Source organism: Spea bombifrons, chromosome 2, assembly GCF_027358695.1.
Source record: "Spea bombifrons isolate aSpeBom1 chromosome 2, aSpeBom1.2.pri, whole genome shotgun sequence".
In the NCBI taxonomy this organism is placed as follows: Eukaryota; Metazoa; Chordata; class Amphibia; order Anura; family Pelobatidae; genus Spea; species Spea bombifrons.
In genome coordinates, this window is record NC_071088.1 from 48955614 (window position 1) to 48967828 (window position 12215).

Consider the following 12215-nt stretch of genomic DNA (forward strand, 5'->3'; position numbering starts at 1 on the left):
CACTCATACGTCTATTTCCCAAAGGCAACCTCTAAATTAAATACTGAGCATGTGCACTGAACTTCTTTGGTTGACCATGGTGAGGCCTGTTCTGAGTGGAACCTGTCCTGTGAAACCGCTGTATGGTCTTGCCCACCGTGCTGCAGCCTGTAGCCTAGGCCATCTTTATGTAGAGCAACAATTCTTTTTTTTCAGATCCTCAAGAGAGTTCTTTGCCATGAGGTGCCATGTAGAACTTCCAGTGACCAGTATGAGAGAGTGTGAGAGCGATAACACCAAATTTAACACACCTGCTCCCCATTCACACCTAAGACCTTGTAACACTAATGAGTCACATGACACCTGGGAGGGAAATTGGCTAATTGGGCCCAATTTGGACGTTTCCACTTAGGGGTGTACTCACTTTTGTTGCCAAGGTTTAGACATTAATGGCTATGTTAAGTTATTTTGAGGGGACAACAAATTTACACTGCTATACAGGTTATACAGGTTGTACACTCACTACATTGTAGCAGAGTGTCATTTCTTCAGTGTTGTCACATGAAAAGATATAATAAAATATTTACAAAAATGTGAGGGGCGTACTCACTTTTGTGAGATAATGTATATAGCTTCAATAATTTACATAGCTTTTTATATATCACGTGGGGTATGACACACTGAGATTAACAGACCAATACATAAAGTAAATAGGACTCTGTTGTCAAGGAGATCACAGTATAAGAGGAGGGGGCTACAGCAAAAACACACAATATGACAGAAATGGGGGAGACCACTATCGTGATATAGAATGAGTAAGATGTGTGTAAGCCAATATTCTTGCACACACATAGTATTCTTATGCCTAATATGAATTATTTTCCCCACTTTGCAGTGACCTGTAACTATGGCAATGGTGGCTGTCAGCACACTTGTGATGACACTGACCATGGCCCCAGATGTGGATGCCATGTCAAGTTTGTCTTGCACTCTGATGGCAGGTCCTGTGTTGGTAAGTGCTTAGGTTTTGTACAATTTGAGTTACATTATACAGTCATGTACACAATCTGATCAAAAAAAAAATCACCCTTCCTCAGACACACCATTGCTAACAGGTGTATAAAATCAAGTCAGCCATCTCCACAGACATTTGCAAAAGAATGGATAAAACTGAAGTGCTCTGTAACTTTAAAAATGCCACCTTTGCCACAAGTCAGTTTGTGAAATTTCTGCTCTGCTAGCTATGCCCCGGTCCAGTACTAGGGTTAATATTATAAAGTGGAAGCATCTAGGTGTAACAGCTCAGCCATGAAACAATAGACTACACTGAGTGCTGAAGGGCGTAGCATGTAAAGATTGCCTGTCTTCTGTAGATTCTCTTACTACTGGAAGCACGATCAGTAAAAACACTGTGCATCATTGTGCAATTCAAAGCATCATCTGATGTGGTGTAAATGACTCCACCACTGGACTCTGGAGCAGTGTAAATGTGTTCTTTGGAATGATGAAGCACGCTTTGCTATTTGGAAGTCTGATGAACGAAACCCGGTTTGACAGATGCCAGGAGAATGTTACCTACAGGAATGCTGTAAAGTTTGGTGGAGGAGGGATACTGGTCTGGGTTGTCTTTCATGGTTTGGGTTGGCCTCTTAGTTCTAGTGAAAGGTAATGTTAATGCTGCAACATGCAAAGACATTGTATGCCTCCAACTTTGTAGCATCAATGTGGGGAAGTCCCTTTCATGTTCCAGCATGACTGTGCTCTTTGCACAAAGCAAGGTCCATAAAGACATGGTTCGTGTGGAAAAGCTTGAGTGGCCTGCATAGTACCCTGACCTTAACCTCATTGGACATCTTTGGGATGAATTGGAACATGGATAACAAGACAGGCCTTCTTGTCCAACATTGGTGCTAACACCTCAAATGCTCTTTTAGCTGAATGGGCACACATTCGTACAAAGACACGCCAAAATCTTGTTGAATACCTTTTCAGAAGAGTTGTGGCTGTTATAGCTGCAACAGAGGTTTAATGCCCAGGGTTCTGGAATGGGATGTCCAACAATCTAATATAGGTGTCATAGTAAGGTATCTACATGCTTTTGGTCATATAGTGTAACAGATGTTCTAAAAATTGCTTATAAGATTATAGTAATGCATGTTAAGGGCTTGACCACTACAGTTTTACCTCTTCCTTACCACTGTTAAAATATCTCTGGCTTTGCTTTGTCTGCAATTCAGCAAGTCCTGAATGGCAACTGTTACTGGAACTGGTAGATTGATGTTTTGTTGTCCTTATTTAATGGGCTCTCCTAATTAGCCCTAGAAGCATGATACTAACTCCACTGTAACATGTATAATTGATGTTAATTAGGCTGTATATTCATTTATTAATCCATTTTTTAATCTAAAGAAATACTGAAACTGCTTAATAGCATAGGGACAGCTCTTCATTTTTCTTACCATTACTACAAAGGTAACAGGATTTAAACTGTAAACTAGGTAACATAGGTACTGCTGAACATTTTTTTCTCACTGTTTTGTCTCAGTTAATCTCGTTTTCTAGCCCAAATACTACTTTGCAAATCTACATAAATTAAATTCTGTGACTCCTCATCTTGAACTGAAAATCGTCTCATTGATCCTTACCAATGTTTTTGGCTGTATAATATTGAGCAGCTTCTATAACCTAATGCAAGAATGCTTCTGGATCAGTTACTTTAAGATAACCTGCAGCTTTTCATTCGTAAGCCCCTGTAGTTTATGACATTCCAACATTCCATAAGAATGATGGTACTGAACATTCAGCTTTTTGTTTAAAGTTACACCACAGTCCTATTTTCATGTGAATTGCATAATGGAGACTATTTTGTGAGGACTTTAGTACATTTGATGGCATGCAAATTCTTATTAAAGTTGGAAAATTAGACTTGTGTCTCATTTAAGTCCTTCTACATCTGCCTCTACTGAAAGCAGTGAGCATACCTCAGAATACTTCTTGCACATACTACTCAACGGAGTAGCAGCAGCCAATCAGATACATACTATCTTACAAAAGTCTCATTTTCTAACTCAAATAAGTAAAGAATCCATGCTTTAACTAGCGTGCACTAAATGTATTATATTCCATGAATTAAATATTAAACTACAATTTTGGTGACTGTACTCATACTTCAATACATTTATCCAATTACCCTGACATTTGTGGGCATTTTTATTTTAGTTTGTGTTAGGACTGGAGCTGGAATAGAAGGCAACTATGTTTCTGTAAAAGCTCACATGAAAAAACAACTATTTACGCAGCACCATAAATAAGTGTACCAATTAGGTAATGGTTACATTAATTAAATGATCTATGAAGACATTTGGGGGGTTATTTTAGAAACAGAGGAGAAAGGTGGACCTTTATTATGGGACTATAGTAGAGATTATCATCTTACATGCAAATATTATTAAGTATAACCATTCGATAATGATTATATTAAATGAAATGAGGGGTTTTATTTTAGAACTGATTATGTTGACTAATATCTATCTTGTAAACAGGGGAGAAACGTTTTGACCAGATTCCTAGTGGCCCAATCGTAGCCAATGGTAAATATCATACATTTTATTAGTTTCTTTACATGTGTATATATTCATGCTAACATGCATATATACACACATATATATATATGCATTGATTTTTATTATATTTGTAATTTGTTACTTATGCATCGAGATGTAATTAAATCACTTATAAAATAAACATTAAGCTATATGATTACATTTTGTGTGCTGACCTTACAATTGTCCCTCGTGTTCGCAAATATTTTCTTTTCTGTTGTTTTTTTGTCATTTCTTTTACATTATATAATTTCTTCTACACTACACGCATGGTTTGAGTCTTGTCAGAAGGAAAAAAAGACAGACTAGATGGATGGAATTGACTGAATGCTAAATTCATTTTTTCCTATGCATTAGTACTAAAAATCATTTAACATCTGGCTCCAGTCATAAGTTTTCTGATAGTTGCCATAGAAACTGGAAATGATCTCCTAAAGTATATTTGCATAACATGTTTGGGAATGCATGCGTGTTAAAGTGGAATGCAAAATGTAAGAAATAATTCACATTATAGGACCAGAATGATTTATTTATTAAAATTACCTATAGCTTTTGCTTTTTACTGTCAATCGATCTAATTGTTTTTTAAATATTTGGTTTAAAAATAAAGGGCTATGTTTCCTTATGGACAACTGACCTGCACCAAAAAAGTGGCAGAACTTTAATTTCAGTTAAAGTTACACATGTTATTTATTGTCTTCTGCATATAAAGTGCCAAGACTGATGCCTCTCCAAAGCTGGACAAGGCAATGAACCCCTTAGGGACTGGGCTGTTTTTTTCTTTTTGTATCTATTGTGACAAGGCTGTACACAATATGCCAATATGCCAATTTATTCATGGCCAGACTGGAGGAGGACTACATCTCCACCTGCCACAACAAACCGCTGGTATATCTCCGCTACATCGACGATATACAAATCATCTGGACTGGTAGCGAAGAGGAACTCCTCAGATTTCATGAAGGCTATAATGCCTTTCATCCCACTATAAACCTGAAACTGAGCTACTCCCGCACTAACATCCAGTTCCTGGACACTACCATCTACATAAGGAACAAGTCAATTCAGACTTCACTCTACCGCAAACCAACAGATAGACCAACCTATCTGAAACACAACAGCTTCCATCCCAGACATACCAAAAACTCAATCATATACAGTCAAGCTGTTCGATATAACCGCATCTGTTCGGATCCTATGGACAGAGATAAACACCTCCAGAATCTCAGGGAGGAATTCATAAACCATGGGTACAGTACAAAAATCACAGACTCCAGCAGCCACAAAAAAGAGATCGAGTACCATTAGTGGTCACCTATAATCCACAAATGGAAGCCCTGCGCAAGATCTCAAAGGAACTACAAGAAATCTTGCACACTGATGAAAGACTTCGGACAATATTCCCACATCCCCCACTGCTATCATTCAAACAGCCTCCCAATCTCAAACAATGTATAGTGAGGAGCACCCTTCACAGGCGAACAGCAAATGGTACCTCTCCCTGCCAACAAAAGAGATGTGAGACCTGTGCACACATCCTTCCCACAGATGAAATACAGATACCAGGCTCACACTTACACCACAAAACCAATGGCTGCTTTAAGTGCAAATCATCTAACGTGGTGTACCTCATCATGTGTGCTAAATGCCCAACAGCGATGTACGTGGGGGAAACAGGCCAAGCATTACACAAACGGTTTAATTCCCACAGACATACCATCAAACAGAAAAAAATAGATACACCTGTTGGAGAACTGGACACAGCATTCAGGATGTGAAGCTGTCAGTACTGATGGGATCGTTCCGCACCCAGAGGGAGAGAAAGATATGGGAGATCAAACTAATATACCGTTTTAATACCCTACTTACTGGCCTCAACAGAGACAGAGAATTCATCTCCCATTATAACATCACTAACCATTAATCCCTTCACAATTCAAATTAACTACAAACAACTTATTCCTGGGAACATTTGACACCTTCATGGATCTGGCATATGTCTAATGGTTTTATGGCCCCTCTAACCAGGGAGTGAACTGACCAAGGATGCTTTGATTGAACCATATCTGTCCATTGGATCTCTGCTAGTCCAACTAATTTACTGCTGAACAAATTCCCCAATACCTCTGTGTTTATCTAAAGTCTTTGTTAACGTGTGAATTGCGCTTTTGTATTTAGAAAAGTCTGTGTTAGCTTCATTAATGCCTGAGGAAGGGACCTAACAACTTGGTCTCGAAAGCTCGCAATCAAACTCTCAGTTACCCAATAAATGGTATCATTTTAACTATACTTTTCTCCTGACAAATTTCGACTATCGTTGGACGGCTTACCCGCTGCCAACAAAAACAAACCTTTTCCTTTTTTAGGAACCGTTCAGCAGATTCTCTTGGAGAGAAATGCAGTCTCACTCACTGCTTGTGTCTTTCTGACCTGAATCCTTCACAGGGCAATTTTTGTAGCGGCCCCTTGCTGCTCATTGCTAACAGGTGATTAACTAACTATCTGGACTGGCTTCATCACCTGCTGCAAGTAAACTGTGAAGTGGAGCACTGGCCCTCCCTTCTCTCCAAATGCTCCACCCCAGGGACCCAAACTTAACTACAGTATTTTCATTATTTTGTCAGTAACAAAACATTCTCCCTGGGGTTATCAAATAACAAATTGGACTGCAGTATTTTCTGAGAAATATACCGTATTTGCTCGATTATAAGACGACCCTGATTATAAGACGACCCCCCAAAATCTGAATATTAACTTAGGAAAAAAAAGAAAAAGCCTGAATATAAGACGACCCTAAAGGAAAAAAGTTTTACCAGTAAATGTTAATTCATGTAAACTATTTTTTTTAATAAAAGCTATGATTGAGAAAAATATTTTTTTTTTGTTTTTATTTCTTGTATTTTCCAACCTGTCCCCCAGTTACGCACATCTGCCCCCAGGCTTGCCACACCAATATGGCACTGTGGCCCATGATATGCCTTTTAACCCTCTATATGCCACTGTGCCCCATGGTATGCCTTTTGACCCCCTATGTGCCACTCTGCCTCCAGAAATGCCTTATACCCCTATATCCCATTCTGGCATTTAGGGGGTTAAAATGCATATTATGGGGCAGAGTGGCATATAGGGAGGTATAAGGCATTCCAGGAGGCAGAGTGGCATTAAGGGAGTTAAAAGGCATTATATAGAGCACTCTGCCTCCAGAAATGCCTTATACCCCTATATGCCACTCTGGCATTTAGGGGGTTAAAAGGCATATTATGGGGCAGAGTGGCATATAGGGAGGTATAAGGCATTTCAGGAGGCAGAGTGCACTATTAAATGCCCCCTTAACGCCACTCTGCCTCCTGAAATGCCTTATACCTCCCTATATGCCACTCTGCCCCATAATATGCCTTTTAACCCCCTAAGTGCCAGAGTGGCATATAGGGGTGTAAGGCATTCCAGAAATGCCCTACCTACACACACACACACACACACACACACTTACTTACTTACTTACCGGTGCTTCCAATTTCCTGCTGTATTGCCGGGGCAGCGGGTTGACGTCTCATTCCGCGGCAGCCGGAAGGAGGTGGAGTTGGCAGCGGGGGTTTGTATGCGTCCGTCGCAAATACCTTCCCCGGCTGTCAGAGATCAGGAACTCTGGAACTCTGATGTCTGACAGTCGGGGAAGGTATTTGCGACGGACGCATACAAACCCCCGCTGCCAACTTCACCTCCGGAAGCACCGGTAAGTGGGGGGGCGACGACAGGAGGATCCAGGTCCCCTGCAGCGGTGCGGGGGATCTGGATCTTAGTCTCCTAATCAGACCTCTATTTGAGGTCTGATTAGAAGACGACCCCAATTATAAGACGAGGGGTATTTTTCAGAGCATTTGCTCTGAAAAAAACCTCGTCTTATAATCGAGCAAATACGGTATATACGCCATCCACTACCATGCCCAGTTCCCTGTCACACTGCCCTCACGTTCTTCCCATGGGCTAAAGCACTCTTCATCACTTATTACCTCTTCTTTTTACCGTCTACACAATTTCACTTGTGCTGCCCCATACCTCTGGAACCTACTTCCACCGAACCTTCAACCTTCACCCTCCCTCCTAAAACGCAAGGAAAATCTCAAAACCCACTTCTTCAGAGAAGCATACCATCTTAGTTGCTTCCATGTCACTGATACAACCCCCACACTACCTCTCACCTTTCTCTGTTCTCTATGTTTGTCCTAACCCCATTACCTCAAGATTGTAAGCTTGCGAGCAGGGCCTTCTCCTTCTAATGTATCGGTTTGTCTTAGTCTGTCAATTCCAGTACTTGTTATACCTCTTGAATATATGTATTGTAAGAATTGCTAGATAAATAATTGGTGCTTTATAAAAAGAGATGATAACAGCTATTGCAGCACATGTGTGATGTCAAGTTATTTACAAGGCAAAAGTATGTCCTGTGGATTTTTTATTAAGTTTGTAAGGGATTCAGCAGTTGGGTATAGTATAAGCATGTGCTTTTTGCTTCTGAGATGTGGATGTGTATCCCCTGGGGTGTTATCCTGGCCTTTGTCTAGCTAATTAAATTAGGGTAGAAGAAACCAGTGGTGGGGTTCAATTTTTTTAGTTACCACTTCCAAGATTTCGTACTAAAAAATAAAAACCTCACACACACTCAGGCAGTCTCTCTCACACACACACACAGACTCAGGCAGTCTCTCTCACACACACACAGACTCAGGCAGTCTCTCTCTCACACACACTCAGACAGTCTCTCACACACACACACTCAGGCAGTCTCTCTCACACACACAGGCAGTCTCTCTCTCACACACACAGAGACTCAGGCAGTCTCTCTCACACACACAGAGACACAGGCAGTCTCTCGTACACTCACACAGGTGGTCTCTCTCTCACACACACACAGACTCAGGCAGTCTCACACACACAGACTCAGGCAGTTTCTCACACACGCACACAGACTCAGGCAGTCTCTCACACATGCACACAGACTCGGGCAGTGTCTCACACACGCACACAGACTTGGGTAGTCTCTCACACACGCACGCAGACTCGGCAGTCTCTCACACGCACACAGACTCAGGCAGTCTCTCACACACGCACACAGAGACTCAGGCAGTCTCTCACACACGCAAACAGAGACTCAGGCAGTCTCTCACACACGCACACAGAGACTCAGGCAGCCTCTCTTGCACACAGAGACTCAGGGAGCCTCTCTCGCACACAGAGACTCAGGCAGCCTCTCTCGCACACAGAGACTCAGGCAGCCTCTCTCGCACACAGAGACTCAGGGAGCCTCTCTCGCACACAGAGACTCAGGCAGCCTCTCTTTCACACAGAGACTCAGACAGTCACACATAAATAAGTAAAATCTACTTTTAAAAATGCACTTTGAACAATTTCAATTTATATATGTATATATATATGAAAAGCAGTTAATCAAAGTGTTCAATAGAAGTCTGGAAAAAGTATGCACTGGTGCTTTTTAGATAATTGATTGTGAATTGTTTATGTGACAAATGCTATTACTAAAACAGAGACACTAAACATTTTTGTACATCTACTTCTTGAAAACAAGGTGAAAACTGCAAGAAACTATTTGACTCAAATTGGTATATGCCGTTTTTTTTTAAAAAGTATTTTTTTTTACAAATCTATGATGCCTCCTTTGATGTTTTATCAATTGCATTTGTCACATTAAAAAAATCTCAAGCAATCATCTAAAAAGCACCAGTGCATACTTTTAATTACCATTAATTAATCCCATTAATTAACTCTGTCCCCAGTAGGCATGTTTGTCACTAAATAGCTTCCCATAGTCCCATGTTTAGTGACAAAGATGCCTATGGGAAACTGGTGACAGAATTTGCCTTTGCCCCCAGTCTCCCATAGCCATCTTTGTCCGTTCAGTGAGGAGGGTGGGTGGAGCCGCCGGAAAGGAAGATCCAAGTCCCTTGCAGCGCCGCGGGGGATCTGGATCCTAAACCCAATTATAGGCTGCACAACCACTTTAAGTGAGGGGAAAGTGCGGCCTATATAATAGGGTAATTAAGAAAGGGTTCGCGCGAACCGGCTGAATCCCACCACTGGAAGAAACAGAAACCTCGTTCCATTTGTCTCATTTGAAGAGTAGAGAAATATTAAATTTTCTTTATGAACAACTGGGCTGTGGAGAAGGCCCTGATCTATAGGCTATCTGGTGAAAAGAATCACTGAGCAGGAATCCATTGAGTATATGCGAGTATATTATTTTTAAAATATTTTCCTATTTTAGGATGAGTATAATTATACTAGTCTACATTTTTTCATCTAGAGCATCTAAATGCATATATTAATTTATATCAATAAAATCAATGTCAGGCTGAACAAAAATGTATAAAAGCTATCTATCTATCTATCTATCTATCCAGTAGATTGATCGATCGATAGATAGATAGATAGATAGATAGATAGATAGATAGATAGATAGATTGTAAGCTCATTGAGCAGGGCCGCTCCACACCAGTTGTTTCTGTAAGTCAAATTATTATGTTATATACTACTTGTTATATCCTGTCTACCAATTGGACAGCACTACGGAATATGATGACGCTATATAAAACAACAAATTATATATATTATATATATATATATATATATATATATATATATATATATATATTATACATACACATATATAGTGTCCTCCGCTAAATTTTGCACCCTTGGTAACTCTGAGCATAAAATACTGTGAAAAAATTTCTTTATTGTTTAAACATTTTTTCTTAAAAAAAACACAGGTTTATCCAAAAAAAATGTTAAAAATGTGTGGCACAATGATTAGCACCCCATGAATTAAAATATGAGAATATATTTGAAGTGTATTCTCTATTTTACATTTGTTAGTACATCGGGGTTACTAGAGACAGGAAATTGTTCAACCATGACTTCATGTTTCACATGGGTATAAACATTTGGTAATGTATGCCAAATATAGCTTTGATGTGTGACAAAAGGTTGTTGAGCTTCACAAAATAGGAAGTAGGTATAAGAAAATAGCAAAAGCATTAAACATGCCATTTTCAGGACAATAATTAAGAAGTTCCAGTCAACTGAAAATGTTATGAATCAACCTGGAAGAGGTTGTGTGTCTATATTGTCTCAACACGCAGTAAAGAGAATGGTTTGAGTGGCCAAATAAATCTCCAAGGATCACAGCTTGTTTGGAAGGGCTTCAAGAAAAAGCCTCTACTCCCATCCAAAAACAAACTCAACCATCTTCAGTTTGCCAGACACTACTGGAACTTCATATGGGATCGCGTTTCAGATAGGATGAAACCAAAATAGAACTTTTTGACAATAAACACCAGAGGTGGGTTTGGCGCACCCAGAGAGGGATACATATGGAGACTACCTCATGCCCACGGTTAAATATGGTGGGGGCTTTTTAATGTTTTTCCGCCATTTTGTTAGGATATATAGCATAATGGGCTCTATCAAATATCAGCATTAACTTTATTTGTCCTATTTCATTTTACCTATTATCTACATCCATTGTTTAAGATGTTCAGTGGCAGCTGTGTCTCTGCCTTTGTTCTGTAAAGTGAGGCCATCTGGCAATGAGAAGAATGAGTTACTCTAGTAACTCTAGAATTTACTCTAGTAATAAGTTTACAAGAGTAAATTGACTGTTGGTTAACATCCAAGAAAATATGGGACAGGTTCCAAGTGTTGAAAGTAAGAAGGTATGGTAGGGTGAGAAAACGAAATAAGAGAGCGAAGCAGAGAGAGGAAGAGGAGAAAGCATGAACAGGGGAAGAAAATGAGAGGAGAGAACGGAATAGGGAAAACAGAATGGACAGAGAAATGGATCTGTAGAAAGAGAGAGAACGGACAAGTAATATGCAGATAAGATGGGTGAATAGTTTCAAATCTGTTGCAAATCTGTAACATTATGTTATGTGTGTCATTCCAAGGTTTAATCACAAAATAACAACACTAATTTTTAAGAGGCTTTATCGGTTTCTATGGCAACACCCTATCAGTATACTATATAATAGTATACAATAATACTAAGAATATTGTTTTTTATTCTGTATATAGTTACAGTATTATAGTCCACAGACTAGATGGAACATATATCCAATCAGGTAAAGGTGCTTTTTTTTTAAACCTGTAGAGACCTGCTCTATCAACAATGGAGGCTGTGAGAGCCGATGTCATGACTTATTGACTGGTTTGCATTGCAGCTGCCCTATGGGTTTTGTGTTACAGCTGGACCGAAAAACATGCAAAGGTAAATCCTATGAAAATCAAAAATAAATATCAGCCACTAGAACTAAATTTACTGAGGTTGTGATAAAATATATACAGTATAGATATAGCCATACAGTATAAAAGTTCTGTTGTGGACTTTCTGTACATTCTTTTGAGTGTATGCATTGCTCAATATATGTGAACTTACTGGAACTATGATGCAGTAAGTTTTCACAGCATTGTACAACTAGTTCCAGCTCTCAGTAGCATTCTAGTAACATTTAGCAGAGATGTTTTGCATCCCTCAACAGAGGTGTCGCAAGTTATCAGAAGAATACTTGTGCTATGTAAAAATATGTAGTGTTTGTGGGCAGTTGATGTTTTCTTGTGTGA

At 39.6% G+C, this 12215-nt stretch overlaps 1 protein-coding gene across 1 annotated transcript in view; it reads left to right on the forward strand.

The window, feature by feature from the left end:
* SCUBE3 (signal peptide, CUB domain and EGF like domain containing 3) overlaps positions 1–12215 on the forward strand; it is a 98737-nt gene that overhangs the window by 41621 nt on the left and 44901 nt on the right. Inside the window, exons 7-9 of the mRNA XM_053457861.1 lie at positions 875–991; positions 3522–3569; positions 11746–11862. Coding sequence (XP_053313836.1) covers positions 875–991; positions 3522–3569; positions 11746–11862 — 282 coding nt within the window. The remainder of the gene's footprint in view (positions 1–874; positions 992–3521; positions 3570–11745; positions 11863–12215) is intronic.